The sequence below is a fragment of the Semicossyphus pulcher genome, unplaced genomic scaffold (genome assembly GCF_022749685.1).
Source record: "Semicossyphus pulcher isolate SPU_LCO1_2020_fin unplaced genomic scaffold, fSemPul1.0.p SCAF_16, whole genome shotgun sequence".
Lineage (NCBI taxonomy): Eukaryota > Metazoa > Chordata > Actinopteri > Labriformes > Labridae > Semicossyphus > Semicossyphus pulcher.
This window is the reverse complement of record NW_027211670.1, coordinates 25140327-25167139: the sequence shown is the minus strand read 5'-3', so window position 1 is coordinate 25167139 and position 26813 is coordinate 25140327. Positions and strand designations below refer to the sequence as shown.

At 41.5% G+C, this 26813-nt stretch overlaps 2 protein-coding genes across 2 annotated transcripts in view; both read right to left on the bottom strand.

Moving 5' to 3' along the window:
* Positions 1-6775, bottom strand: part of rnf213b (ring finger protein 213b) — a 30338-nt gene extending 23563 nt beyond the window's left edge. Inside the window, exons 1-14 of the mRNA XM_069664213.1 lie at positions 6706-6775; positions 5534-5685; positions 4647-5395; positions 4402-4557; positions 3809-3978; positions 3414-3709; positions 2880-3133; positions 2411-2617; positions 2114-2327; positions 1964-2019; positions 1716-1881; positions 1485-1634; positions 527-625; positions 277-405 (exon numbers count right to left, since the gene is read on the bottom strand). Coding sequence (XP_069520314.1) covers positions 277-405; positions 527-625; positions 1485-1634; positions 1716-1881; positions 1964-2019; positions 2114-2327; positions 2411-2617; positions 2880-3133; positions 3414-3709; positions 3809-3978; positions 4402-4557; positions 4647-5395; positions 5534-5635 — 2748 coding nt within the window. The 5' untranslated portion in view covers positions 5636-5685; positions 6706-6775. The remainder of the gene's footprint in view (positions 1-276; positions 406-526; positions 626-1484; positions 1635-1715; positions 1882-1963; positions 2020-2113; positions 2328-2410; positions 2618-2879; positions 3134-3413; positions 3710-3808; positions 3979-4401; positions 4558-4646; positions 5396-5533; positions 5686-6705) is intronic.
* Positions 6776-11968: 5193 nt separating this feature from the next.
* On the bottom strand, positions 11969-25237 carry nploc4 (NPL4 homolog, ubiquitin recognition factor). The gene is made up of 17 exons (XM_069665091.1): positions 25120-25237; positions 24297-24377; positions 21660-21769; positions 21152-21394; positions 21028-21076; positions 20840-20934; positions 20636-20759; positions 20011-20190; positions 19788-19874; positions 19409-19480; positions 19192-19318; positions 17667-17827; positions 16624-16695; positions 16446-16538; positions 15861-15977; positions 15444-15546; positions 11969-15222 (listed from the first exon to the last, which is right to left on the bottom strand). Exons 1-17 carry the CDS (start codon positions 25132-25134, stop codon positions 15062-15064), a joined length of 1890 nt encoding a protein of 629 aa, XP_069521192.1. The 5' UTR covers positions 25135-25237; the 3' UTR covers positions 11969-15061.
* Between the last annotated feature and the right edge of the window lie 1576 nt (positions 25238-26813).

Here is a 26813-nt window from a genome sequence, read left to right as displayed (position 1 = left end):
AAGGTATGATTATTTCTAACGCAGGGATTTTGCTCTTCATAATTGGTCGAGGAAAAATGGTTTGGGAATAGGTACAGCTATTTAAGTGTCTATGCCAGCAGCAAATGAGACTGGATCACCTGGGCAAGCATGCATGATTTTTAAAGTACCCAAATTCACCATGATATCCATCTGCCCTTCAATCTTTACCAGTAGGGGAGGCTGATCTCATGCAGCAGCTTTGGGAAACAATCATACAAGGTCCTATGGTGACTAAAGGTGCCCTCTGTACTGTACCTGGCAGACTGTCTTGATAGCAGACTGACACAACTCATCAAAACAGGTCTGGACAACATCATGGCTCCTCCTTATCGGTGCCAAAGACGTCTCGAGGCAGCACAGCAGAACTTTATCCTCCTCACTTGCCTGCACAAGAAACAGGTAAGGAAAGCATTTATCAGCTGGCAAAAGGGTCTGGGTTTCATCCTGATATCGGATGTGACTAAAACGAGACTTATTTTACAGTGGTAGATTAAAAATGGCTGACCTTGGAAATCCTCTTCTTCAGGTCCTTTTTCAGGCTCAGACTCCAACGGGAGGAAACTCCATCAAGAGAGCTTTCTACCTTCAGCAGTGCATCCCACATCTGATAATCCAACAGTTATTTTATAGGCATTACAAGATGTCATAACTACTTAAACTGAATGATTTAAAGGTATAATCTCAAACTTTTCATGTAAATAAATGTCTGTAAGTCTCTATCTCTCTCTGAATGAGGTAACACAACAGTGACTGAGCCTGTGGCCGACTGATAAAAGCCTTTGCATTTGCAGTATATAGCATTATTATGGACTGGGTGTCTGTGGCGGCGCCCAGTTAGTGACGCATTTTCCATCAGCCAGCAGTGGTTGGTCTGCCAGAGAGGGTAGGCGGAGCTAAGCGGCTGCTTCTCCGCTCTCTGCAAGTGTTGCGAGTAAACAGTAATCTACTATGGCTGTACAAACAAAGAAAAGATGGATGACTACAGATACAACTTCAACAACAAGTGAAAAGTCTACAAACGAAAGCGAGGAAAATCGAGAGTTAGAACCGTGACACAGGGAGCAGGCCGAAGACGTCTGGTTAAATTGGGAAGTGTGCTCCCATGACTTATCGCCAGTGGGTGGTGCTCAAGAGCACAAATCTGAAATATTCAAGATTGTATCTTTAAGGAATAAATATGACTCATTTAGTAATAACGACTTTATACGATCAGGACCTCAGAGCTGCCCTCTGTAACCTGCGATGACAGACGTCTTCTTGCAGCAGGGAACAGAACATAAGACAACCTTTGGGTGTTTGGGTGAATGAAATCTTGGTGAAAGGGAACGGATCGTTTTCTTAATTTGAAGTGTGATAAATATAGATGACAACATTCTGTACGAGCGTCAAACAAGCAGCAACAAACCAACTGTCAACAGAATAATGACGATGAACTCCACATAAACAACTGTTCTACTGTATACCTCAATCTCCTTTGGGTAGCTGAGAGACTTTGACAACTTCACAAGAGGATTTCGCAGCAGGTCATCTCTCCACTCGCTGATTCTCTGCTGCACGGCATGCAGCTCATCCAAGACTTTCTGCTGTAAGGCCCCAAACTCGTCTTCAGAGGACTAAAAGGCACAGAAGAAAACTGTGAATAAAAGTTAACGCATGAACGGGTCAGTCAGAGCACATGCTAAAGAGATCATTACCTCTTTCTTCAGTTTAGCTTCTAAAATCTCTGCCAATCTCAGCAGCAGCTGGTAGGACAGGACAGCAGTCTGGTACCCGGGAACGAGCCGCACGATTCTGCACGTGTTCTTCACCACAGTGACGCTGCTCATGAAGGCTGGCTTTATGTTTTTAGATTCAATCAGTCTGCAGACACAAAGCAAAAGGTACAGTGAGCACAAAAACACGGTGCGTAAATGGGACCTGAGGAGTATTTCATTATCTTTACCTGTCCTTCTCTTTGTCTACCTTCAGCAGTATGTGGTTCAAGGTTTTCAAGGTTTTCTGCACGCAAAAGGAAGGACATCACATAAGCGCAATTAAAAATAAAACAATGTTATTTTAAATGTTAAATATTGTAGTAAGTGCACTTTTCTACCTTTGCCGTCTCCTGCACTCTGTTGTAATCCCTCAGCTCTGCACATTTCCTCAGTCTGTACATCAGACTCTGGATCAGGTGTTCCACAGGGACTCCTGTCACGTCTGAAAACTCAGGTAGATCCTCAAAGGCGATCAGAGATAACCAGCTCATCAGGAGCAGAGGCATCTCTTTAGCCTGAGCTAACTGTGTCTGGATCAAACTTAAGATTCTCCTGTGAGAAAAAGAAAAGTGTTATTTCAACAAAATATGAGTCCCGCCTCAGAAAAGGGTTACACTGCTTTGAGATACACTCACTTTCTTTTATCAGGGTGAAACTGTACATTGTCCCTGAACCTGATGAACTGGTCATGTTCAAGTCCTGACCAGTTCTCCTCTTCGACAGCCGGACCCACTTTTTGTGCGTCAGCTCCCGGCTGTCTGAGTCTGAAGAGCAGAGGAACGAGCAGGACGAGCTCCGACACCGCCTGCTGTGCACAGAGGTTCATCAGACCCAACACGGTACTGAGAGGGACAAACAGAGGAGTGTGAGGATGTGGTTTACAGGGTCATACATGTTGGTTACCACTCAGCTTCATGGTCACCAGTAAGAACATAAAGATCATGTACTCTGCATTGTTTCGAGGAATATTTGGCTTTTAAACCGGTTTTCATTGTGCACAAAGTTTCTCTGAAGGTAATCATACAATGCTTCCTGCATTGTGACATCAGAGGACTTCTTGTTAAGTGGACCTCTGTTTTTGTCAAGCAGTCAAGCTAAACTTACAACTGAGGTTTTGGTTTTTCGAAAGAACTGAGCAACTCGTCCAGGTTTTTCTTGTCCATCGCCGCCTCTGAGGACACCAGCAAACACAGCTCGGCCCAGCCCTTCACTCCCAGGTCTATTTTACACTTCCTGGTCACTGTGAATACAGACAGGCCCAGAACAAGAGGACTGCTGCTCCTCCAGCTGCCGGGAAATTTCACATTTGACTCTCCTTTTAAGATCTGAACCAAAGTCTCTGCCACCAGCTCTGATGTCTGTAAATCAAAAGAACATGTGGTTACTGGAATATCAGAGTTAGTTACAAATGCTGTGGATCTTCTTGGAAGACACTGACCGATGTGCGATTTTTGAGACCGATATTGAGGGGGAAAAAATCACCAATTACCAATATGGTCGCCAATACAGTCAATATTTGAGCTTGGACAAAATAAGAACTTTATTATGTGGATTGAGCACCAACTTGCACAGAAGATATCAGCTGAATGTACGAGCCAATCAATATATGGGTCAGACTGTTCTTCCTGTCGTACATACCTTGACCACTGGAGGTCGAGAATTGTCTAGGAATTTCATTCTTTGAGGTGCAGTACCGAGACTCGTAATGTAATGCTTCAATTTGTCACACAAGCTGGCCGTGCTCTGTTTGTCTGATGGGCTCCAGTTCTCGAAGATTCTGCTCAGCAGCTCCGTGGCTGACGCCTGCCAGGCGTCTGATATCTCCACTCCTTTTGGTTTCTTCAAGCCGACCATCTGAAGGCCCGTTTGGAAGAAACTTTGCGCTTTGGATCCAGCCTCCAGACGACCGATGAAGCCTTCATAAAGGTGCAGCTCTATGAGACACACACGGAGTAACAGATCAGTTCATGTGAAAAGAAACAAACCTACTCCAGTGTGTTAACATGCTGAAACTAAATGTTTGATTTCCTTACCTTTAATGTTTGAGTCGAATGGAATCTGAACGTTTCTGGTTGCAATTCCTAAAATGTCTTTGTTCCGCTGCTTCACACCGTACCAATACCTCCACCATTCTCCTCTCTTTATGCCTTTTTCTTCAACAGAGAGACTCGCTTCCACCAGGTAGCCTTCCTGTTTGAGTCCGCTAGAGAACAAATATTGGATATTTGATATCATGACTTTATTGAAGCTAAAACTGATCGTATCAGGGCGACGTCAGTGTGAATTAATGTTTTTTGGTCTGAATTCCAGCACAGTTAACACATAACACATGATATGTAGTCCCACATAAAGTCACCATGATCTCTGAGCCCGCCCACAGCAAACTGGGGAAACAATTTATTTACGGACCTGCCAGTTTGCTGTAACTGTAAACAGTGTTATCTAAAGTAGTATTAACTGTCTTAAAGGGACAACAGGCCCCACAGTGTTCCTCTGATGTGATGCAACACCCTTTAAAAAAAAAAGCTGGGAGTCTGAACTTTAACCTGAAGTGCTGGAGAACGGAGCCAAAACAGCATTAAAACTTATCACTGTGTATTACTGTTTAGACATGATCAATACTCACAGGAAATGTGTTATTTTAAAGGGTAAATTTTCTCCTTCAAAAAACAGCAGCAGCTGATCGCACTCTCTGTTGAATCCGAACTTTTTGTCCAGTATGGCGTAGATGTGGACGGTGAACATGGGAGCAGCAGGAGGAGGCCTCACTGGGCTTCGATCGCTGTAGAGAGAAACAAAAACTCATTCACGACAAAAGATCAGCCACAATATCTGATGCAGCCGTGTTCTTGCTGTTATTGATGCTGTTACCGTGTGGTTTGAGATGTTTTCGTGGTTTTATCTGCTTCTCTGGAGGCCTCCATACCGGACTGTTTCTCACTCCCGCCCTCTCCAGACACGGCCGAGGCGTAAGACTTGGGTTTGGGACCTATTTCATCTTGCGTCGCTGTTGGAGTACCTGAGGCTCCTGCAGAGGGACTATCTTCTGTAGACTTTGACTCTGTCTCTGGGTTTTGCTCCCTGGCTTTATCGGAGGATGCCTCATCATTGTCTGGATTTTCATTTTGCTTGAACTGAGTCTGAGCAGCACCGTCATCTTTCTCTTTGGGATCAGTCGTGTGTTTGTCTCGTTCTGCCTGTGTCTCAGCAGCGTTGTTAGGTTTTTCATCGTCTGGTTTTGGCACAGGGAAGTCTGTCTGTGTTTCCTGGTCGCTCTGACGAACAACTGGAGTTTGTGTGCATTTGTTGGTGCCTTTTTGCTTCTGTGTTTGAGTCACAGCTTGCACCATCTGAGTATCTTTGTGGCCTTGTCCTTCACTGCTTTCTACAGTTTGCAGGTTGTCTTCTACTGGAGGATCCACGTGTTGTGTTTCTGCAGGTGCACTCTCCTGAGTTTGGCTGCTTGCCTCCTCAACCTCCATCTTGCTTTTGTCTGTGTTTTCACTTTTTGAATCTGCATCATCTTTTACATTTAAATTGCTCTTTTTTCTTCTTCGATTCCTCCTTTTCCTCTTCTCCTTGTCTTGAACTTTCCTGCTGGGATCGCTTGGTTCTTGTTCCTAGAATAAACATAATAAACTTTAATTGAGGATCACATACCTGGTTTTAAATTCTATCATGATGGTTCAAATGCTTCGAAAACATCAGACTGGTGTTGTCTGTAACCCAGAAATTTGTTCTTATAAATGCATTTCTACCTTATTTCTTTTTCGGGGTCTTTTGGTTGCAACATCCTCCGTTTTCTGGGATCCAGCTCTGGATCCGGAGCTGCTGGGGGGATTTGCTGCTCCCTGCTCCATCTGTAGGGACTCTTTTCTCAGGGGAGTCCCTGTTCCCCTGCTATTTGTCTCTGAATATAAAAACACATGCAGTTAGATCCTTTGACCTCTGGGAGACTTCCTATTCTAGTTACATCAGTTTACAGTGAAACAGTTTGAGGTTACAGTTCGGGGGTGGCAAAATGAGAAGTGCTGCAACAGGTAGTTTCTAAGTGCACTTTGTCATCCTCCCGAGGGACTTTTACAATCAATAGTAGCATACAAGATCATGCCGCTATAATAAGCGATGTTAGTTGCATAGTAATAAAATATCACATTAAAGATCACTAGGTCTGCAGACAAATGACCTTAATCTTCATCAGCTATATCAATCAGTCTATAAAATGTAAAATAATAATAATGAGCTTGTGTCGTCTTTAAATTACTTATCAAGAAGCCAAAATATTCCATCTATAATAAAAGTCCAAATACTGAATCTGCTGGAACCATTAATGTTTCGTTTTCTGTTGTTCTTTGGTTGTTTTTTAAAGACTGACATGATGACTCCAATTTCAAACTTGTCGGCAGTTTATTTACTTTAAATCAAATAACTGTTAAACAACATGACACTGCAGAATTAAAGCACATTACACTGAGTCCAATGAGGCAAAGAAAAGCTACCATAACGTGCCACAGTTAAAGGTTTTTATCTAAAGTTACTGAGCTGTAACTAAGAACGCTTTTAAGCATTTAAATTTCCATGTAGTCATATATTGTTGTTCTGGCTGTATTTATATGCCAGCTGTAGTCACGTAAAAGTATTTAAGAGTAGGTTAGTGAAACTGTGTGAAACATAGCAGTAGACTTATTCTACCACCATTGATAAAAGGTAATAAATGAATAGTAAGAATATAACAAAATACCACAGGCTATTTTATTTGATCTAAGCTTCTTTCAGGCAGAAACACGAAGAGTTTAAGAACACAAAACAAGTGCAACCCAAGTTCTGTTCACAGTGAATCAGTTAGGGATGTGTCAGCTCCAGTAATCCCAGTTAAATCAAATTGTACTCGTGAAGTTTAAGAGGAAGAACATGTATTCTGTTTTCTTACCTTTGTTCGCTCGGTCAGGCTGCAGACCTGTCCGACAATAACAACTGAAATAATCAGCTGTGCTGGTTTGACTCCTTGATGTAACCTCCTATAAAACTATTAGGGACCGTCAACAAATTCATGAACCACTCTGAAGCTGGCGGTTATCTTTCGACGTAAACTCCAGGTAATCTACCTGAGCCGGCTGTAATGATGAGAAAAATATGACCCAACGTATTAATCTTCTTTAAAACAGTTTACGCGGAATAAAACACAGTGTTTAAGGTTTCTCGTTCTTGATTTAGTAACTTTTTGTTGACTGTCTCTAAACCGAAAGTTTGTCTTTTCAGTTTCGTTTCTTTCAGAGTCTCATCAAACAAGAAACTTATGCTGCGTTCAGGTGCTCATCCGAAAATTCACTTTCGATGTCAAAGCGGAAACCCAAGAGGAGGCTTTTGCACATAACCAGGAGTTATTTCTCCAGAATGATTTCTGTATTTAACAAAAGGTCCTTTTTTATAACAACATCAAAATGAAACCGTGTTTTTTATACATTTATGAGCTATGACGCCAGAGGTGGTATTTATGGAGGCCTACATTACTCAAGTAGCTTATGGAACGAGGGCACAAATCTGAGCTGGAGGAAATAAAGGATCCTCGTACTGTCTCCACCACTGTACTATGCAAAAACATCAAAAATGACCCATAATGACAGTATAAACACCCATCATTGCTCCAATGTTATGTATAACTAGCTCTGTTATTTTGGTGGAATATGATGTCAATGAACCAAATGTTTCTGATTAGAAATATTGTTTCCTGCATGAATAAAAAAGAGATAGCAATACATCAAAAATATTTTATTTTGAAGAAACAGATAATACATCTCAGATCTGCACAGCACAAGTTACTACCTGTTACTGGGCTACCACTATTGTGTAGTTTAATATATAATAATTATACTTGAAGTGATTTTAAGTTGACGGTTGTTGTGTTTTGTTTTAAGATTATTTTTGGGCCATTCTGTCTTTATTTATAGGACGGCTGAAGACTTGCAACAAAGTCGAGCCTGCAGCCGCTGCATCGAGGACTGTAGCCTCTGTATGTGGGGCACCTGCTCTCCTGACTCCTTTGTCCTTTCTGATTCTTAAGTTCTGACCTCTGGACATCTGATAACTTCCTCCAAACAGGCTGATTCATGCATTCATAATTGCTCAAGACTATCGGCTCATGTCAGTCAAGGATAAATATCTTATTGGTGCTAGGGAGCCATCAAGTGGTGAAGTAGAATATTACTGTATATTAATATTGCTCCTAAATGACATTAGATACTTGTGAATAAAAGAAAGCATGTTTATCAGGTAGGCAGGCTATCTGTCAATAATAGGAATGAATAAATAAAAGATCCATCCTTTATTTAAGGAAGGATGCCAAAAAGACTCAACAGTGAAACTGTTCAGTGACAAATCTACAAGGACGTTTTCTTTTGTGTGCATGTTTCTGTATTTGACATAGTAATGTCCCTGTTATTCAGTTGGAAAAGTTAGATTACTACGACATCGAAAATAATTTCACAACGGAGTGCTTATAGGAAACATGACCTCACCTGCTGCAACTCATTTATAAGCCATCAACACAGTTTCTACTTTTCTGTTCATTATCAGGTAAAATAATGAAGGTGCTGAAGAGTTGTGAATGTGGCAGAAGAAGTCATTTATTATCTGAACTATATCAGAGATTAAGGGTAGCTTCTTTGATTACTCCACACCTTACAGGATGATAACGCTCTTCTCGTCTCCACGTCCTGCTTCAGACCTGTGAACCTGCAGGTATCTTGACTCTCCGGACTACGACTCTGGTCCTCCTCCTCTGAGGTTGACCTCCTTCGTCGGTTGCAGCAGCCTCTCTCTCTCCTAGCAGTGACCCAGGGGGTCGGGGTTCACCTCGGGGTGCTGCAGGCTTCCTCCCTGATCGCACATCGTCCACAAAGGCCTCCACTCCGTCAAACTTGGACGTGAGGTCAGAGAGACGCTCCTTCAGGGCGTTGAACTCCTTGTACAGATCTCCCAGCGCGTCTGACAGCGGCTGAATCCTGAGGGACAAAAATCTCAGTGATAGGAAAACGACTTTATCATGGTTTAAAATAAAGTGGGTCCTCACCTCCCGTAGTCAGGCAGCACAGTGCTGTGGTCATGCAGCAGCAGATCTTTGACCTGCGTCATGATGGCATATTTCCAGTTGTCTAAAACCAGCGTGAGGTTTGCACATCCTTTCGTGTTCACTCTCTCTGCTGCAGGGGTGTAAACACAGAGCTTCAGCGCCTTACCAAAACTAATAAGAGAAGATACAACTTTAACACATTATTTTTGTCACTGATACTAATTAAAGTCTTCATTTCAATGTTAAATGGCTGAAATGTACAAAAGTAGTCCAAGCATTTGCATTGTCATGGATACTTAAGCCTGTGAGGCATGTCTACGGAGAGTGGTCGGGCCAGGACGTAAGAAAAAAAGAGAAGATGTTTTTTTTTTTTGGTCGAAATCTAAAAAAAATCCTCCTCTGACTTATTTCACAGCTGAGACTAATATTAAAGGTTTGGCTTTATTCTCAATATGCACAATAAAAAAAGCTCCCTCCCTCAGGTTTTTTTCTTATGCCTGGCCCCTCAAACTCTTCTGTACATTTCTTCTCAGAACAAAGAAGGAAAAAAACTGCAAAATGGTTCAGACTTTTCCGGAAAGGGAAGGAAAAAAACATTTAAAAAAATGTTAACACGATATTAAAAATCTGTGTCAGAAGCTCAGATTTGGCGATTTGCAGCTCGAAAGACATCTGGCTAATTTGTCCAATAATAACAATAACTTACAAAAAACACAAGGGCTAACACCTTGAAATGGGATACTTGTCTTTTTAAGAAGACATGGTAAAAAATGTCACTTAAAGTCTTACGCAAATCTGCATTTACTGTTGATGCGCCGAGCTCATGGAATGAACTTCAAAACACTCTAAAGATTAAAGTTCTTCTATCCACTGTGTTTTAATTGATTACTATTACTCAATTGTTTCTGTGATTGATTTTATGTATTTGTTCTTTTTGCTGTTTTATTGTGTCTGTGATGTAGATGGCATTGGTAATGAGCAAAACCTCAGTTTCTTTATGAGAATAAATAAAGTTTGAAATGAAAGAAAAAAAAAAAGTGTACACACTTTTATGTCTAACAAACGGTTTTAATTTCAAGAAAACTCGCAGACTACTTCCTGAGACTGACATGCGTACATTCCACTTTCCTTCATTACTAATTCAGGAAATATATCAAATAAAGTAATCTCTATCATAATTACACTAACCTTCGTTCCTGAAGTCCCACTCTGGTTTCTGAGAGGTTTTCTGTTTCTGAGCAGCACACAGAGTCACCGACAAGAAGAACAAAACTCCAGCAGGATTCATGCTTAAACCTGCATCTGGACACAAACATAAAGGAGCGTGTACTGCTGGCTTTGATATCCAAACTGCAGCATCATAAAGCATTGAAATCTGTCTCATAAAATGTAGCAAACAAACCTGCAGTGATGGTTCGCAGTCAAACAACCCAGTGAGGACAGAGCTGAAACTTTCTTCACAACAGTTTATTACCAGCAGGCGAGGGAGGGTCTCAGTCTCACTCACACTCAGCATCATATATCAGGTTTCACTTCAAAGTCAACACTGACCTCACTCACTGGTCTTAATCAGGAGCTCTCTCCCAGTTTAAAGAGCATTTAAATAAAAAGACATTTGTAGCTTGAATAGTTTCAGTCAAGCTTAATGCTGCTGAATGTACCCATAGAAATGTATTACAATGTATATGAACCATACATGCTGCAATATGATCTCAGTCCTCTGGGACCATCAGCAGACGTGTTTGATGTTTTAAGGTCACGTCCAACTTACACATTCCTGATCTTCATCTGTTTTACATCTGCAGCCCCGAGGAGACGGCGATCACTTACACCGGACTCTACCTGCTCTGATCGCTTGTTAAAGGTCGATTATGGGGGATATTCTTACAGTGAGGGGCGTTAAATCACAGAAGATCTGTAAGTACTCTGCAGGCTATAAAAGACATTTACAGTGAGTGGTAGAAATGCACTGGATGATTTAAAACAGGTTAAATTTAAGGCCCAAGTTGACAAAACCCACTTTTAGGCACTCACAGTAATCTAATACGGCCAAAAGTGTATGAACACCCAAAGTACACTCATCTGTTTTTAACCATCAGCTTCAATAGGGCTGCACGGTGGTGCAGAGGTTGGTGCTGTCACCTCACATCTAAAAGTTACCTGGTTTGAATCTCAGTTCAGACGTAGTGGGCCTTTCTGCGTGGAGTCTGCATGTTCTCCCCGTGCATGCGTGGGATCCCTCCGGGTACTCGGCTTCCTCCCACAGTCCAAACACATGCTCGTTAGGCTCATTGGTGACTCTAAAATTGCCCGTAGGTGTGAATGTGAGCGTGAAAGGTTGTCCGTCTCTGTGTGTCAGCCCTGTGATTGCCTGGCGATCAGTCCAGGTGTAACCCTGCCTCTCACCCAATGACAGCTGGGATAGGCTTCAGCCCCCTCGCGACCCTTAAACAGGAAGCCTCCACTTTTCTGGTGACAGCCTTTCCACCAGATTTTGAACCTAAATGCAAAGACTCAGCAAAAATCAACACTGCTGCACAGAGAGAGCTCAACACACTTTAGAAAACAAGCAAATGAAGAAAACATTTTCATCGACCTAAAAACACATGCAGAGAATTTCAAAGAGTCGTCGCGAATACAGAAAAAACCCCACAAAAGCATCACTTAACTGTCTGAAAACACTTTGAATATTTGCAGCGTTCTTTTCATGCATGCATTGACGAAGTGATGGAGACTTTTTCTTGTGATTCGTCTTCTCGCAGGAGTTTATGTCGCAGTGTGTTGAGCTCTCAGGGACACAGTAAAAATGTCCTCCTTAGTTTGTAACTTTAAAAACACAAATATATATTTGGTTGGATTTTTTTAGACTTCCATCAAATTAAGTAAAGAAGGCAGAGGGCATTTGACACACAGAACAACACTTGTCTATAATCTCTCTGTGTTCTGTAGATTTAAGATTCCCCTTCACTGGAACTAAATAAGTCACAAATAAATGTTCCCACTAAGAATAAATTCTCCTCTCATCTTCAAGTTGTCATTTGTTGCCTACATTTATCCACTCTGCTGATTGAATGTAAACAGGCAGCCAACAAACAAACACATTATTTTCTGCAAAAAGGAAATATTTGTTGTTTTTGTATTTTTATTTCTTTTCAAATCCAGGTCAACAGCATACAACTCCCAGGCTCCTCAGTTAGCTCAGAGGAAAGTAAGGACCTGCTGTAACTCCAAGAGCATGCTTGCTCAGCAAACGGCCCCCGGATCAATAGAAAAGGAAAAGGTCACTGCCGTCCGTTAGCATGACATCAGATAGATTGCTCTGGAGAGTTCACACGGGGATGGGGGAGGGAGCAAGAATGATATCAACCGGCAAAACAAACATTAGTTTTCAAGCATTTTTTAAACTAAAACTAAAAATATATTCTCACTTCATCGATGGAATTACTGTCAAGCTCTTACAAAGAAGCACACGTCTCATAAATAGTAAATCTGCAGTCGAAGACTCTGAACCCTGTCAAAGACACACAACTGTATTTAGTGATTCCCTCCTGGAAGTTTGCTTTCCTTAAATCCATTTCATGTAACAGTGCATTTAAGTTATCAGGGAAATCAAAACTTAGAGACTTGTGAATGTTTGAGTCTGCATCAGTCAGCAGCGAACGTACCGAGGACGTGGACTAAAAGAGATTCTGTTCATCAAAAACTTCATGAATCGACAGAAACGGTGTAAAGATGGAGCGTACATTTTAGCTTTTGTTATAAATGATCTTTTAAAAGTCAGTCGTAGTCAAGTGTAGAAAAACTGTTAATGCATTCAAGCCATGCAAGACCATTCTGCTCTCATAAATCACATTTTATACGGCTTTCCACATCATATTTGAGGTGTTGTTCAGCTTTTATATGCGGACGTATCTCCATCTGGCCTACAGGTGATGGCACAAAAACACGCCTCTAGCCTGGCAGCACAAAAGCAGAGTTGTGTGTCATTACTGTGTTTGTATGTTTCTGAATGAGTGCACGTTAGCGATGTTATGACGGGGTGGAGCGGCTCAAAGTAACAGATGGTAACATGTTAATGATTTGTAACCACAACTAAACTTTCACGACTTAAATGATCTGAAGTTTTGGTCCCAATAGAAGTCTAATAAAGGAAAAACAAAAGAGACTAAAAAGTGATGAAAAGAACCAGTTTTAACCAGTATGTCCACTGCTGACTGAGTATGTGAAAGGCTTGATGCACACAAGTCATTAAAGATAAACGCAAATATTTCCCCACTAGTGGCACACAGAAAAACCTCCATCCATCTACAATGTTGGGGAGTTGCTGGACTCTAAATTGTGTGAACTATTAGTTTATCCAAACACCAGCTGAGGTAAAAGAGAAATGCTATAAGCACAGGCTGTGTATAAGAAGTGGATGTACCGTTTTAAAGCCTTGAATTTGGCAGTTTCAGCGTTGCCATCTTAGTGTTTTGACCATATTTGATTCGCATGTTACGTCTCCATGCAGGTTGATAGTTTGTCGTGGTGGTGACCTGTCAATCACAGGTAGTCAGAACCTGCTTCATCATCAATTTCACTCTGGATGGGAGCAAAATTAACATCAAGTTGTATTGAAGAAGAGCTTGAGACCATAAGCTTGTAGGTTGCTAATCAAATGACAAGTAGACTTTTATATGATCTAGTTCCTTTTTCCAACCAGTGAAGTCCTCCTCTGTTAGCCAAAGGAAAGAATGCAGGTTTAAGGCACTTCTGCATCTTTAAACTTTTTAAACCCTGAAGCTCAGTCCACTTCTTACATACAGTCTATGATTGGTTGCTGTGTTGCTGCTCTCAGGAGGATTTAAGCGCTTTCAACATCAATCTGAACTTGAACATCATCAATGCTTCCTGCTGAAAGAGGCCAGGTCAGAGTTTTGGCTCGAAAGAACAGAATAGTTATCTGCTTTTTCAAACACTGATCGTATTCATCCTGCTAGCAGACGTTGGATAAGAGAAGTGAAATAATAGGTATCATTTTCTCCCCGTGCTGACCTGCGACCCCAAAGGTCTTTGAAGACTGAGATGGGAAAACCGAGAGGGGTCCAAACAGAGGATGAACATCAGTTATGGGTCTGACTCCTCTGGCCTGGCGCCAGAAATAAAACAAAAGAAGAAGAACCACAGTTAGGGGCTCAGAGAGGGGGAAGTGGCGAGCACCAGTTGTTTCTAGAAGCACCTCACAGCAAATACAGTGCGAGTCAGTAACAATGATGACGATGGAAACAGAGCTTACAGCTGATAAAATAAGCTACATATGATGCCTGCTCAAGTTCAAACCACCAAATCCAAAAGCTACACATTTCAACAAACCAGGGGAAGATGTTTATGAACCACTTCAAGTTGGTGGAACAGTCCACGAGTGAAAACTAACCAACAGCACGTTACTTCTACAACCACTAGAGGATGTGTTTGGGGCAAAGAGCTTTACCTTTTCAAATCTGGGACCCATCTCTAAAGCAAGTTAATACTGAAAATATAAACTTTACTGAAGTGGAATCACTCTGGAGCTCTGAAGAGTTTTCAGGTCGGAGCTTTGACCGATGATTGTACTTTTAGGGGCTTGTCAAAGAGACCTAAAAACACCTGACTGAGGAGAATCCACGCTGAAGATTCAAAATTTTAAGGTATCGCTACAATCAGATAAAATAAAAAAGAAAAGAAGCTTAATTAAATAACAGTGTCATTCCTCAAATGTATTTTATACACAGCAAGATTTTCCAGAAGACGTCGTGAGAGTGAGCGAGGGGCACTGATGTGAGAGAACATCCAAACACTTGAGTCTTTGCTGTCGTCCTGAGTCACAGCAGGATTTATTTCAGGTGTGGGGGGTGATTATTCGGGGGAGGGGGATGGAGGGGAAGGAGCCTCAGCCAAAAGTGCTTTACCTTAAACAAACCCCGCTCCTCACCAGAGCCGCTGTGAGGAGGGATACAAAGAAAAAACACAGTCTGGTTGTATTTGATATACTCATTGAATCGATGTAAACGAGTGCATCCCTTTAACGCGTCACAGCAGCCGGAGAGATGGAGGAGGCTTCAGAGTGAGGCAAAGGGGAAAACAGGGCGTCCACATCTCGCAGCTGGTCCAGGTGCGGTGATGTCATCGGCGAGTTAAGGAGGAGGGCTGGGCGGGATTAGATCAGGGCGTGGAGGGCAAGGTGGAGGGTGGGGGGTTTTTAACTGCGAGGCAGGCTGCACATTTCACAGTGCTCTGTGCCAGGCTGGTTCATGAAGGTGCAGTGGAGGCAGGACCACATGGCTGAGGAGGAGGCGGGGGCGGAGGGGCCGCCCATGGCCCCGTAACCCAGAGAGCTGGAGGGCTGCCCGCCCACTGTACCTGAGAGGACAGGAGAGGAATTACAGAATATCAGGACAGAGAACTAGTTTCATTACATATGTATCTGTTTTTTAATGAACCCGTAAATGGCCATAAAGTTGCCACGCTTGTGAAAATAGCTTCCTCTGACGCAAACAGTTTCAACACTATTGCAGAGTAAAAACTGAACTTTGATCAGGCAGGTAAAACAGTGACTGTAGCCTCGCTGCTTGCAGACTTACTGCACAGCTGCTCGATGGTGGCCCACTGCTCCGACTTCTTCCAGGTCTGAGCCAGATCCTCGTTAGAAGTCCTCACTGCGTCTAGAAGCAACCCGATGCTGTCCTGCAGAAACAAACAGAAACCCTCAATCATCAACCACCGGCTTGTTGTTTTTTCAAGTTTGGATTAGACCTTAATCTGATCAAGCAGCACATTATTATCTGAACACAGATACATTTAATCAAACATGCTTTTGATCGTCATGATTGGCTGCGGGCCAGTTTGAAAATGGAAAACAAAGGCTCTGAGTAGAAACATCCTCACTCCAGTAACCACCTCCAGACTAGATAAGAATGTGGTCAGAATCTGACCTATATTCTGCAACATAAATGAAAAGCTTATGGTACACAAGAAACCACTTTCATGAGCCGACTTACTCTCAGAGGCATGACTTCATTGGTGACGAGGAAGAGGAGCAGATGGAAGTCTGACACGATGTCCAGGAATGCCGTGGAGGTGCACTGGGACAGGTATGTGGCTAAACTGTGGAAATCCTGCAGACACACAAATAACAGAAAACAGGATGCATAACTTTCTCTGACCTCTGGAGGAACTGGAAGACAAAAGGACAACCTAATTTATTTTTGGCCTTTTTTGCAACATACATGCTCAATAATTACACATTTCAGTGGGCTTCGATTCTCCTAAACTTTAGATCGTCATCTGTAACAGTAAACTTTAAAACCAGAAGAAGCGCATGCACTGGTGATGGATGTTGGTATTGTGTCTTACATCAACCCACATAAGAAGATGGAGAAGGTTTGAGATGCTGCATGCAGCTACTGGGCCCTGAGGCTTTTAATGGCTTTCTACTTCTACACAACTGAACTTCACTGTAAAAAGAACTTTTATTACATTTTTACAACTTTTCGGTACTTTCTTTGCCTGTTTCCTTTATTTTAGCACATTTCTCCCAAATTTCCCAAGGTTTAGATCAACAAATTAATCCTGGAACTACTTACTTGTGTCTCTCCCAGGATATCCCGGTTCTCAATGGGGAAGCGTTGTGTGGAGCAGAAGGTGTATTGAGGGTCTTTTGGGAAAGTGGTAGTTATCTGCACAAGAAAAGTGGAACAGGGAGATTATTTAGAAAGGTATGCAAAATACAATGCAATAAGAAGAAAAAGAAATCGTACTCACATCTATGATAAGGTACTCCACAGGAAGAGGTCGAGCTAGAAACGTCACATCATTTCCAAATTTGTCTTTGTCCTTTGGGATGAAAGGAGGACAGAAATAGTCGGATCAGAATCAAACAAACATCTTGACATCTGAATGCCGACGTCTGGAAGAACAGACTCAGAAGCATCCAGCTCTTTTTTTGCCACCAAAGCCAAAATACTTTATTATCCTAAAAGAAACAAACAGTCCAATCATGTGTGTAACTTTAAGTTTAAGAGGCATCACACGTAGGGATGCACGAAATTAGATTTCTTGCCAATATGCCGATATTTTCCAACCCTTTTCAAAGATTGCCGATTTCGATACCGATATCTTAGGCACATGTTGTTTTCCACCTAATTGCAGAGAACATCAAGTCTCCCCTTGATATCATGCCTACTCTTATTGTAGCGGCCAAAAACTGCCATGCAGCAGACATCTTGAACCCTTCATCGTGCTTGACGGAAGAGGCGTTGTACAAAAGGTCACGTGTCTGATCACTTACGTTTCCAAGCGCACCTGAATGCAGCATCCCATCCCCCAAACACGGCAGTGAGGGAGACATGCCCGGACTACTGCAACTACTACATCAGTGATCGCCGACGGACCCTTTTTATCGAGTGTGCGTTCATGAATTTGTAGGTTAGTTTTGCGTGTTTGATGTTGTTAAGAATGTGAGCTAACTGTTAGCTAGTAAAAACGTTCACAACTCTTGAACTTCTATTCATTGGCCGAGTTTCTGTGACTTTTTAGTCTTTATTTGTATATTGTTGATAACTTTGTGCAGGCAGTGCGTGTGCACACTTGCGCCGAGTTAATGTCGTAGCATTACGTCAAGCTTATTCAGGGAATCATCGAGCATTTAGGCAGAAATAAGGCGTTTTATCAGCGGTAAATATCAGCAGAAAAATGCTGATGCAGATATGTCATTTTCAAGCCATTATCTGCAGATAGCGATAACGTGCCGATAATATCGTGCATCCCTAATCATATTTGTGCATGAGCTGCTGCTGCAGTCTTACCTTGTAGAAGACATCAGGTACGTACTGCTCAGGGCTGGACTCTTTAGCGTAGCCCAGCTCAGGAGCGTCTTTGCAGGGCAGTAGGCACTCGTCTCTCACTAAAGCCATGCACTGATTGGACACCTGATATCCTTCAAAGTGCACCTGGTTATCTGGACCTCCTGCACACAGAGCACAGAGACAAATAAATTAATAGCATAGCTGTTGAGTACAGTTAAACACTTACATGTGGAAAGTCTAAAAATAAATCAAAATCTGAAGTGTTTATATAAGAAGTTGTGCACATTACTATAGGCTTATGACATGATCATTATGTCAGTGTGGTGTGTTCAGAGTCAAACTAATGCCTCTTTAGCTTTACACATGCAACCCATTTGCAAACAGGCAACGTCTTTACACAAGGGAAAGTGAAACAGATGGACTTCGGACTGTTGGCATCACATGTGTTGCCATGACATCAGCTTTGGCTGCCGCTGCCTCATTAATGCAAATGACAGGGATGAGGTCACTGCTAGTGTTTGGTGCTTTTCTGGAACGGTGGTCTGACACGGTTGTAATGGGGGGGGGGTAAACATTTGGCCTTGATCACACAGACCAAACAGAGTCACAGAGTGTCTGGTTTGTATTACTCTACTCCATTGGCCTCTTGATTACAGCATACAGGAAGTACATACAAGAGAGTAGATACAAATGTGTCGTCAAAGGTCCGTTTGCCTTTTCCACATTTTGTATCTCACAGATAAAGTCTTAAATCTTGCTGGTAAATGTTACACTCTTCCTCCTGCTGGTTATGATGTGCAAATGATTTTGTTCCTCACGATGTCTTGAGTGGAAACTTTAGCTCTTCATCTCCATCCATCCCAGGGAGCAACAGTTTGTATTCGCTGATCATTTTGTTGTAGTTTTGCTGCTTCGCTGCTTCGCTTTTCTACTTGATCGATCTTGTAGTTCAGTTTTTATGACTTTCTGCCTGAAAGATGTAGTTTTTTGTGCTGGAACAGAGAAGCAGGCAGGAGCCTAATCCGAACTTTGGGTGGCTCATCAGATTTCTTGTAGGTTGCAGAATCATTATCTTTTGCAAGGAGCCAAGGGGCCGTAACAGAACAGAACAGATCTCCTGCTTAATTATATATTATATTCATTACATTTTAGTATCAAATGTAAGACTTCAGCACACGACGCTGAGAATGTTATTGTTATGTTATTATTAATGCTTTTACACTACATGTCACATTCACACACACATTCACATACTGATGGCAGAGGCTGCTACGTACAGTACCCAACTGTCAATCAGTCATCACATTCATACCCGTTGGTTATGCCAGCGGGAGCAATTTGGGGTTCAGTGTCTTGCCCAAGGACACTTCGACATGTAGCCTGAGGGAGCTGGGGAACGAACCTCCGACCTTCCAATTGAGAGACGACCAACTCTACCACTGAGCCACAGCCGCCCCATATTAACAAGCTATTTTTTGTCACACTTATGACAAAAGACATGCATTTCAAGTGAACAAAAACATACCTGTTGCCACTACGGTCACAAATTTGGAGCCAAAATGGCCGTCTCGAGAGAGTCTGCAAGGATTTGAATGATGATTCTGGAAGTATCCAGCTGTGATGCACTCCTCTGCGCTCAGGTAGTGCGAGTCCTAAAGGAATTAGGAACAATGATTAAATGTGCAGGAAATCAGCATTTTATTCTAATAAACAGGTCGTGTTTGAGGGAGCTGCATCCTCACGTGGTTTCTCGTGAAGCGGACAGTTCCTATCCTCGTATCCTCAGAGATCAGGTCAGTGAAGATCCAGCCCACCTGAAAACAGATAAGCAGATTGAATTAATCAAGCTGAAAGAATTAGTTGAAGCTAAAGTGCCCAAATGTCACCGTCTTTAACTCCTGAAACGTGAATGTTAGCTGCTTAAAATGTAGTGATTGTGAGCTGAAGGCGTTTGGGTTTTTTGACAACGGTCAGACAAAAAGTTCTTCTTGATTTGGTGAAATCTTTATAGACATATTGCACGATTTTATTTACATTTTAGGTTAACAATGTTTTGTCACTTTTTAGTAGGTAACTGGGAGTCACAGTGTCAAACAGAGGAAGCAATAAAAGCAGACTGACCTTGCACAGGCCCAGTTTGGCAGCGATTTCGTCCACAGCTGCAGCTTTAGGGTCGTCCACCAGTTCCAGGCTGTTCTGAGTGGCATTCTGAAACACAGCAGAACCAAGTGATACATCCAAATTTAAAAATAAAGTTACTAAGAGATTAATAAGGACTTTAATTCATTTATAGAAGGACAAGTAAATTAAGTAGATGGGGGTGTATTTAGGTGGATTTCCTCACCTGTGGAGGCTCGTAGATGGCAGCCACCTCCGCTCTGATGCCCAGAGGGATGTCTTTGTGCTCAGTGTACCTGCCATATAAGTATCCCATCCTCTGACTGCCCGTCTTCCTCCAGAAGTCCAGGAAGCGGTCAGCGATGGTGTGGTTCTCAAACATGATGTTGTCCACGTGTCTGTATTTCTGGAAGATAAATTAATGCAACACTATTTGGTACTCAAGTACATTATGGAGCGGCTGTTGCTCAGGAGGAAGGGTCCACAAATCACAGACACTGAACTCAGAGCCTGGGATGATCGGGCCAGCACCAAGCATGGTAGCATCAGTGTGTGGTTGAGTGTAATAAAAGAAAGTAAGTACGTTTGTTTATATCACCTTTCAAAGCACTATATAAATAAAGCTCTCTTCTTTTCTTCGTCTTTCAATTACCGGTACAACTAAATGCTCCTGCTCTCTATGGCACAGACATCACCACTTTCAAATCTCATTTATTGTACTGGATCATCATAAACTCTCAGAAACATCAAGCTACACCAAACCTGACTCCTAACATTCTTCGTTATTTAGTTTATCAGCTCTACTGTTGACACACTGAAAGCAGCACTGTGACAGACATATAGGGACCTACCTGTCTGTTCAGTGTGATAGCACTGGGCTGGCACTTGGTGCAGATCCCCTCCGGCCAGGGAGGGTGGCCCTCACAGCCCGACTTGATTTTACAGCTGATGTTCTCCAAAGCTGCAAACTTCCCTCTGCAGGAGATCAAAACAGTGTTAGCATTTGTCCACAATTAAAAGTGCATATTTCAATCCAAGACTTAAAAGCTTCTCACTTATCGGCTCCACCGGTGAGCTTCCGAATGTATGCATGGAATGACATGTGCTTCACTGGTGGGTCGAGGTGATTCAGGTAGTCTTCGTCAAAAGGCTGTCAAAAAAAGGGTTTCAATCATTCAAGTCAAACCAAACCTAAGCTACATTGTTGGTGCTCGCATTAAAGCCTGTCACATTTTTTTTTTACCTCTAACGGTACACAGTGCACACATTTTCCAAGGGCACCATGGCGACATCTGGAACAAGAAAGAAAAATCAGCTAACTGGGATTTAAATGATATTTGGAAAACTGCAGTAGGTCATCTTCTTACAGCTGTGGATCTTTGTTCCTGTAGATCTTGCCATCTTGCTTGGCAAGATATTGATCGATCTCATCCTCCTGGACCTGGGGTGCTGAGAAGGACCGGGGCATCATGGAGGATGAAGAGGAGGATGAGGATGATGATGAGATGGATGGTAGTGATGAGGATGAATGTGGGGTGGCCGTGTCCATCACCTCCCCAGAGGAGGAGGAGGAGGCCCCGGAAGGGAACAAAAACAGCATGTCGCCATGCCTACAAAAGAGATGAGACAAAACATGTTTCAATTTACACATTTCTCAAAAAGTGTTAATGTAAGTAACTTTTACTAGATAATCTTTAAAAATATTTATTTTTCCAGCCCAAATGAACAACTATGATTGTTAATTGCATGTCTGCAAAGGAATAAAACACGGTGTGCAGGTAACACTTTCTGTATTTTTTTTATTTGCAGTATATATCACAGGAAAAAGATATCCCCAAGTCGTTATCAAGGCTCAATGCTGCCAGCTTTACTTACTTGATCTTAAGCAGACTCATAGTTTTGTTCTGGGAAAGGATCTCTCCGGTCTTGTTGCGGTTCAGGTAAATAGAAAACCCGTTGGAATTGAAACCAAACTCTTTTGCCACCTGAGAGAGAGGAATCAAACAGTATACTGATTAGACCGAAATACAACCATGTGTCATTTGGTCTAAAATCCAAAAAGCTGCTGACTTCCATCACCACTAAATGCACTGGATGTTGAGAGCATCAAAATATGCGGTGTCTGACATCAGTCTGATCATTGGAGCAAAATGTCCCTGAAAATATTCCAATCCACTTTAAGATCCCTCTCTCTTCCCCTCTCTCGTCACTACACACTGGATTCCACATGCACTGATCCCAGAGCAGCTGGTTCAACCCCGATATCAGCTCGGACTTTCTGGACAATGGGTGGCTGTGGCTAGCCTTAACCAGCAATATTTAAAATGAATAATTAATTAATCACAATGAGATTTAAACACTAAATGTATTGTTGTTTTAGTAGTGTACATAGGACAAAGCACTTCCCTTCTGCTGTACTGTTGTACAGTATTATGTACTATTATTATAAACCTACATTCTTTCAAACGTACCTTTAGTGAATGACAAAGACATTCAAATTTGAAATGAATCTTTGTTAATATGTTGCAAGGACTGCAAGATGCTTTCTTACATTTTGCATGAAATGCTCACTGATTTCTACAAGTATCTGTTGGCTCTTATTGCATGATTTCAAATAATAAAACTGTAGTAGCCGATATATATATATATATATATATATATATATATATATGTATGTATATGTGTTAAGACATCATGATGTTGGCAAAAAATAGTCCAGCCCCTTTGAGGTCTCATCTGAACAAATCCGGCCCCCTACCTAATATGAGTTTGACACCCCTGGTTTATATCAACATGTACCATAATGTAAAGGTGTCAACTGTTCAATCACCCTAACAAAGCAGATTAGCACAGATCCTCTTGGCACGAGAGAAACTCAGCTTGTAGGGACTCCTCTTAAGGTCATCACAGAGTGAGCCAAACTCAGCTATTAAGAGCACTCTGAGCTGGCTGGCCAGCACAGTACCCCAAAGCACTTTTATCTTAACATCACATATCAGGCAGACAATCAGCTTCAGCCCGGCCCATAGTCTGTATTTTATCAAATGAGGCGTGCTTTAATAATTCTATAATGTTAACATAAAAAGAAGACAGCTGGACTGATCCTGTGACATCTCAACACAAAGTAAGCAGTTAGCACTGTGTGCTTTAAAGGTCAGTGTTGGTAAAACTAAGTAGAGAACAGTAGCAAGAGGCTTCTTTGAGTATAAGAACAGTATTTTTCCTCAAGCTTCCCCAAAGAACACAGTGTAAAATATAATTAGTGTGCACTGGGTGAAACTGTACCCTGCACTGTCAGACTGTATGAGGCACAAATTCACTTTGAGCTCCCTTTATTCTGTCTTAGCAGCAGAAATAAAACCTGCAGGGCTGAGACTGTCTCTGCCCTGTCTGCCTCACACCCAAGGTTTTCTTTTCCACCCATCGTTGGCTGCACGTCGGCAGAGACTGAACACTACTCCTCTCATTGATCTGCAGGCTACACCATCCTGCCTCGACAAAGATACATACATTTTTAATGAGGAGCTGCTGCAATGCTCTGCTGTGACTGGTCTGCTGGAATATGGTTCTATTTTAGGTTCTTCAAATCTAATTCAAAGGCTCATTTCTGTGTGCTTGAGCATGAATTGAGGTCAGTTGGAACCAAATTAATATAGGATTGTTGCAACAAAAAAAATCCAAATTCAGGACCAAATGTACATCTATTGAGTTTATGTGTTTTTTTAATCTTGATCCATGTTGTCTGTAGTGCCATGATTGTAAACCACAACCTTGTAAGCAGTTCAGGTGTACTGATACAGAAGCCTGGTCCGAGGTATCGGACATCCATATCAACATCTTTAGGATACCCATTTATCTTGAAATTTCCATGGCATATCTGTGTCAACATGTCCGTGAAAGAGCACCTCCTTGCCGGCAAATACTTTTAAGTGAATGAAAAATTGTTTTTTACTCTTCCTCTTTTCTACAAAGAATAGATTGTTTATCAGTATCATGTCTAGAAAATTGAAGTGATAAAATTGTCAAGTCATGTTTTAGTTGTTTTTTTATGGGGTCATCAATGTAACCATTGTGTTTATTTATAACTGTGATTTCGTGTCATATTTTTAACAGACCGAATATGTTACACCCAGTTATCAGGAGTGATGACAATAAAGCACAACACTACATTCGCTGAACAAGAAACTTCCCAGCAAGTCACATGTCCCTAATAGAAGGCACCAGCAGAGCACACAGGAGCAGAGCAGGGCTTACATAAATAAACAATGATGAGACACAAGCAGGGAAACAGTGTGCCTTGTGACAACAATGTACACATTGGCATGTGTATTACCGAATTGATTGTAAGCTTACAACATGTGTAGCACATGCAAAAATAGACCCAAAATCATGGTTTGAAGAGCTCATAATTACTTGAAGCAATGTGTTTACCTACAAAGTCTAAAAGTGCAAAAAGCATGTGTTAATATGACAGCTTGTGACTTGAATAATGTTTTGCTTTTCTCACTTTACCTTCTTCAAAAAAGCAGATGCTGTCTCCCTCTTGGTGGAAGGAATTTTCCTCATCCCATCTGGGGACTGTACCCTGATGGTCTAAAAACGACAAACACATAAACTGCATTCAGTGTTCAGGGTAAAATACCAGTAAAAACAAATGCACTAGTGTTAGCTACTTTAGAACGAAAATAATGTGGACTTAATACAGTTTAAATATGACTTCCCAACACCTGTCAGTTATAACAGGGACGCAACCCCCCCTATTCCCCCCTCTTTACAGTATGGTCAGTGTCAGGGTATTATGACAGCGATGACAGTGCAGAAAAGTAATGATAACGTTAGCTTTAAGCCTTTACTTTACACAAAGTGCTTTAAAATTATTACGGTATGATGCTGCTAAATTTAATCCAGACAACACTATATGAATCTGTCTCAGTGTCGGGGCTTATTCGGCCAAACAAACAACACTTAAACTGAGTCAAAACCATATTTGCTTTCAGTGCATCCACCGAGAGTATTCCAGCTAATGTTGGGCTAATGAGCTGAGCATGCTAAACAATATTAAAGGCATTTCTATTGCTGAATTTGTGCCGGTTATGTAGCTTTCCCGTTAGCCAACGACGGCTCTTTTTATTTGGATGTCGTCAGCTTGCCAAAGAGCTAAGATTAGCCGGTTAGCTAAACAGGCCCAGGTCACTATTTGCTAATGATAGCGAGAGAACGTTAGCTACCAAGCTAATTCTGCTGCCTCATCACTCCGGACTTCGGCTAACATGTTAGCTAACGTTAGCCGAGTCGACCCCGCACTGCCGTTAAAAGAACCGGCCGTTATACTTACAATATTATCTTCCATGATGCTCGGGTGAGTGTTCCCGATAGAAATCTCTGCGTCAGTAGGCAGACACACAAAATACAAAATTCAGGTAGCGTTTGCACTGCCTGTCAACGAAACTCCATCCCACAACTCAAACACCGGGTGTTGCAGACATTAGTGACCGACCGTTTCCCACTGGTCCCACACCGAAATGACCACGGTAGAAACAAGGCTTTAACTGAACACAACAGGTTCCACTTTTCTTTTAATTGCAGTCGCATTTGTTGTAAAACAATTAAAAGAAGAAATAGTAATTAAGTAATGTTAGTTAATGTGAGGACACGAGTACGAAAGACATAATGAGGGGGCAAGGGCAAGGGCTGGATTACCAAGTGGTCCAACTGTTAACTGCCCCCAGGCATCATTGGGCTACTTAATTTGTTTTAATAAAATGATGCATTTCATATCTTGCAGTTGCAGTGATAAAATATATAGTAAAAGTTAAACTGCGATAAGTTTACTTACTGACCTATTTTAACCTCACTACTATACTTTGGTGATAAGGCAGAGCTGATATAGCCGTATTTTATGATATGGTATGATATTTTATTAAATGATTTATTATTATAGATAAGATTATTTTTAATCTTTGTTTCAGGTAGATTTTTTTGAAAGACTGTTATAATATGTATAATAAATGTTGCTTTTTGCATTTACATAAAATAGTTATTCTCAGAGATCACATCAAACAGCCATACCTGATGTTTATATACATGCATGTATGTATCAATGAATGAGTGTAAATATGTATGTATATGAATTTATATTAACATCAAGACTGAAATAAAGATGATCAGTCACAAACCACAGACGTTTAGTCCAGGGAAAGATTATGATGAGATATAAACGGCCCATTTTAATTTTCCTCTTTTTATGTTTTATTTTTTCTCATCCTGTAGAGAGGACAGCGCTCCATTACATCTCTCTTGGTCTGTACATTAACTGAAGCTTCCTCTGCCATCCCTCACTACTACACTGCAATCATTGTGAACAGAAATGAAAGAATAATCCACCAACGCCTCCATCACCAGGGAAAAGTCATCAACTTATTTGTTATTATCTTGTTTTTTGTAATAACGTTTTAAAAGAAGTCAGGTATACACAAAGACTTTACAATATGGACAGCTAAAAGTAACATAGATTGAAGGAAAACAGATCACTGATGATGAAGATGACGATGGAGATGAAATGACATCAAAAGCAAAAAAAAAGTAACATTGAATGATGGATGAAAAATGAAGGTCAATGAGGGAAAAAACATCAAATGTTCCACTTTACACAATAACCACAAAACAAAGCAGAATTTTGATCTTATAAACACAAATACACACATGATGTGTAAAGTATAAGAAATGTACATTCAAACAAAATACAATTTACAGACTTTCCTTTATTATGATGGTAGAAAACAGATGATAGAGTGATGAAGATTTATGTATCTTTGGTCAAAAATAGTGAAAAGTGGTGTGTCATATGAAGACTAATCAACATGTAGCACTGAAAGCTTACACTCAGCAATGGCAAACTGGTGTCCTCTCTCTACAGAATTCTGGTTTTGTATTGAAAATGTCCGAAGGACAAACCTCTGATGGAGAAAGAGGCACAGGTGCACATGAAGAGGGAACCCACCCACATCATGGGTTTGTATCTTAAACTCA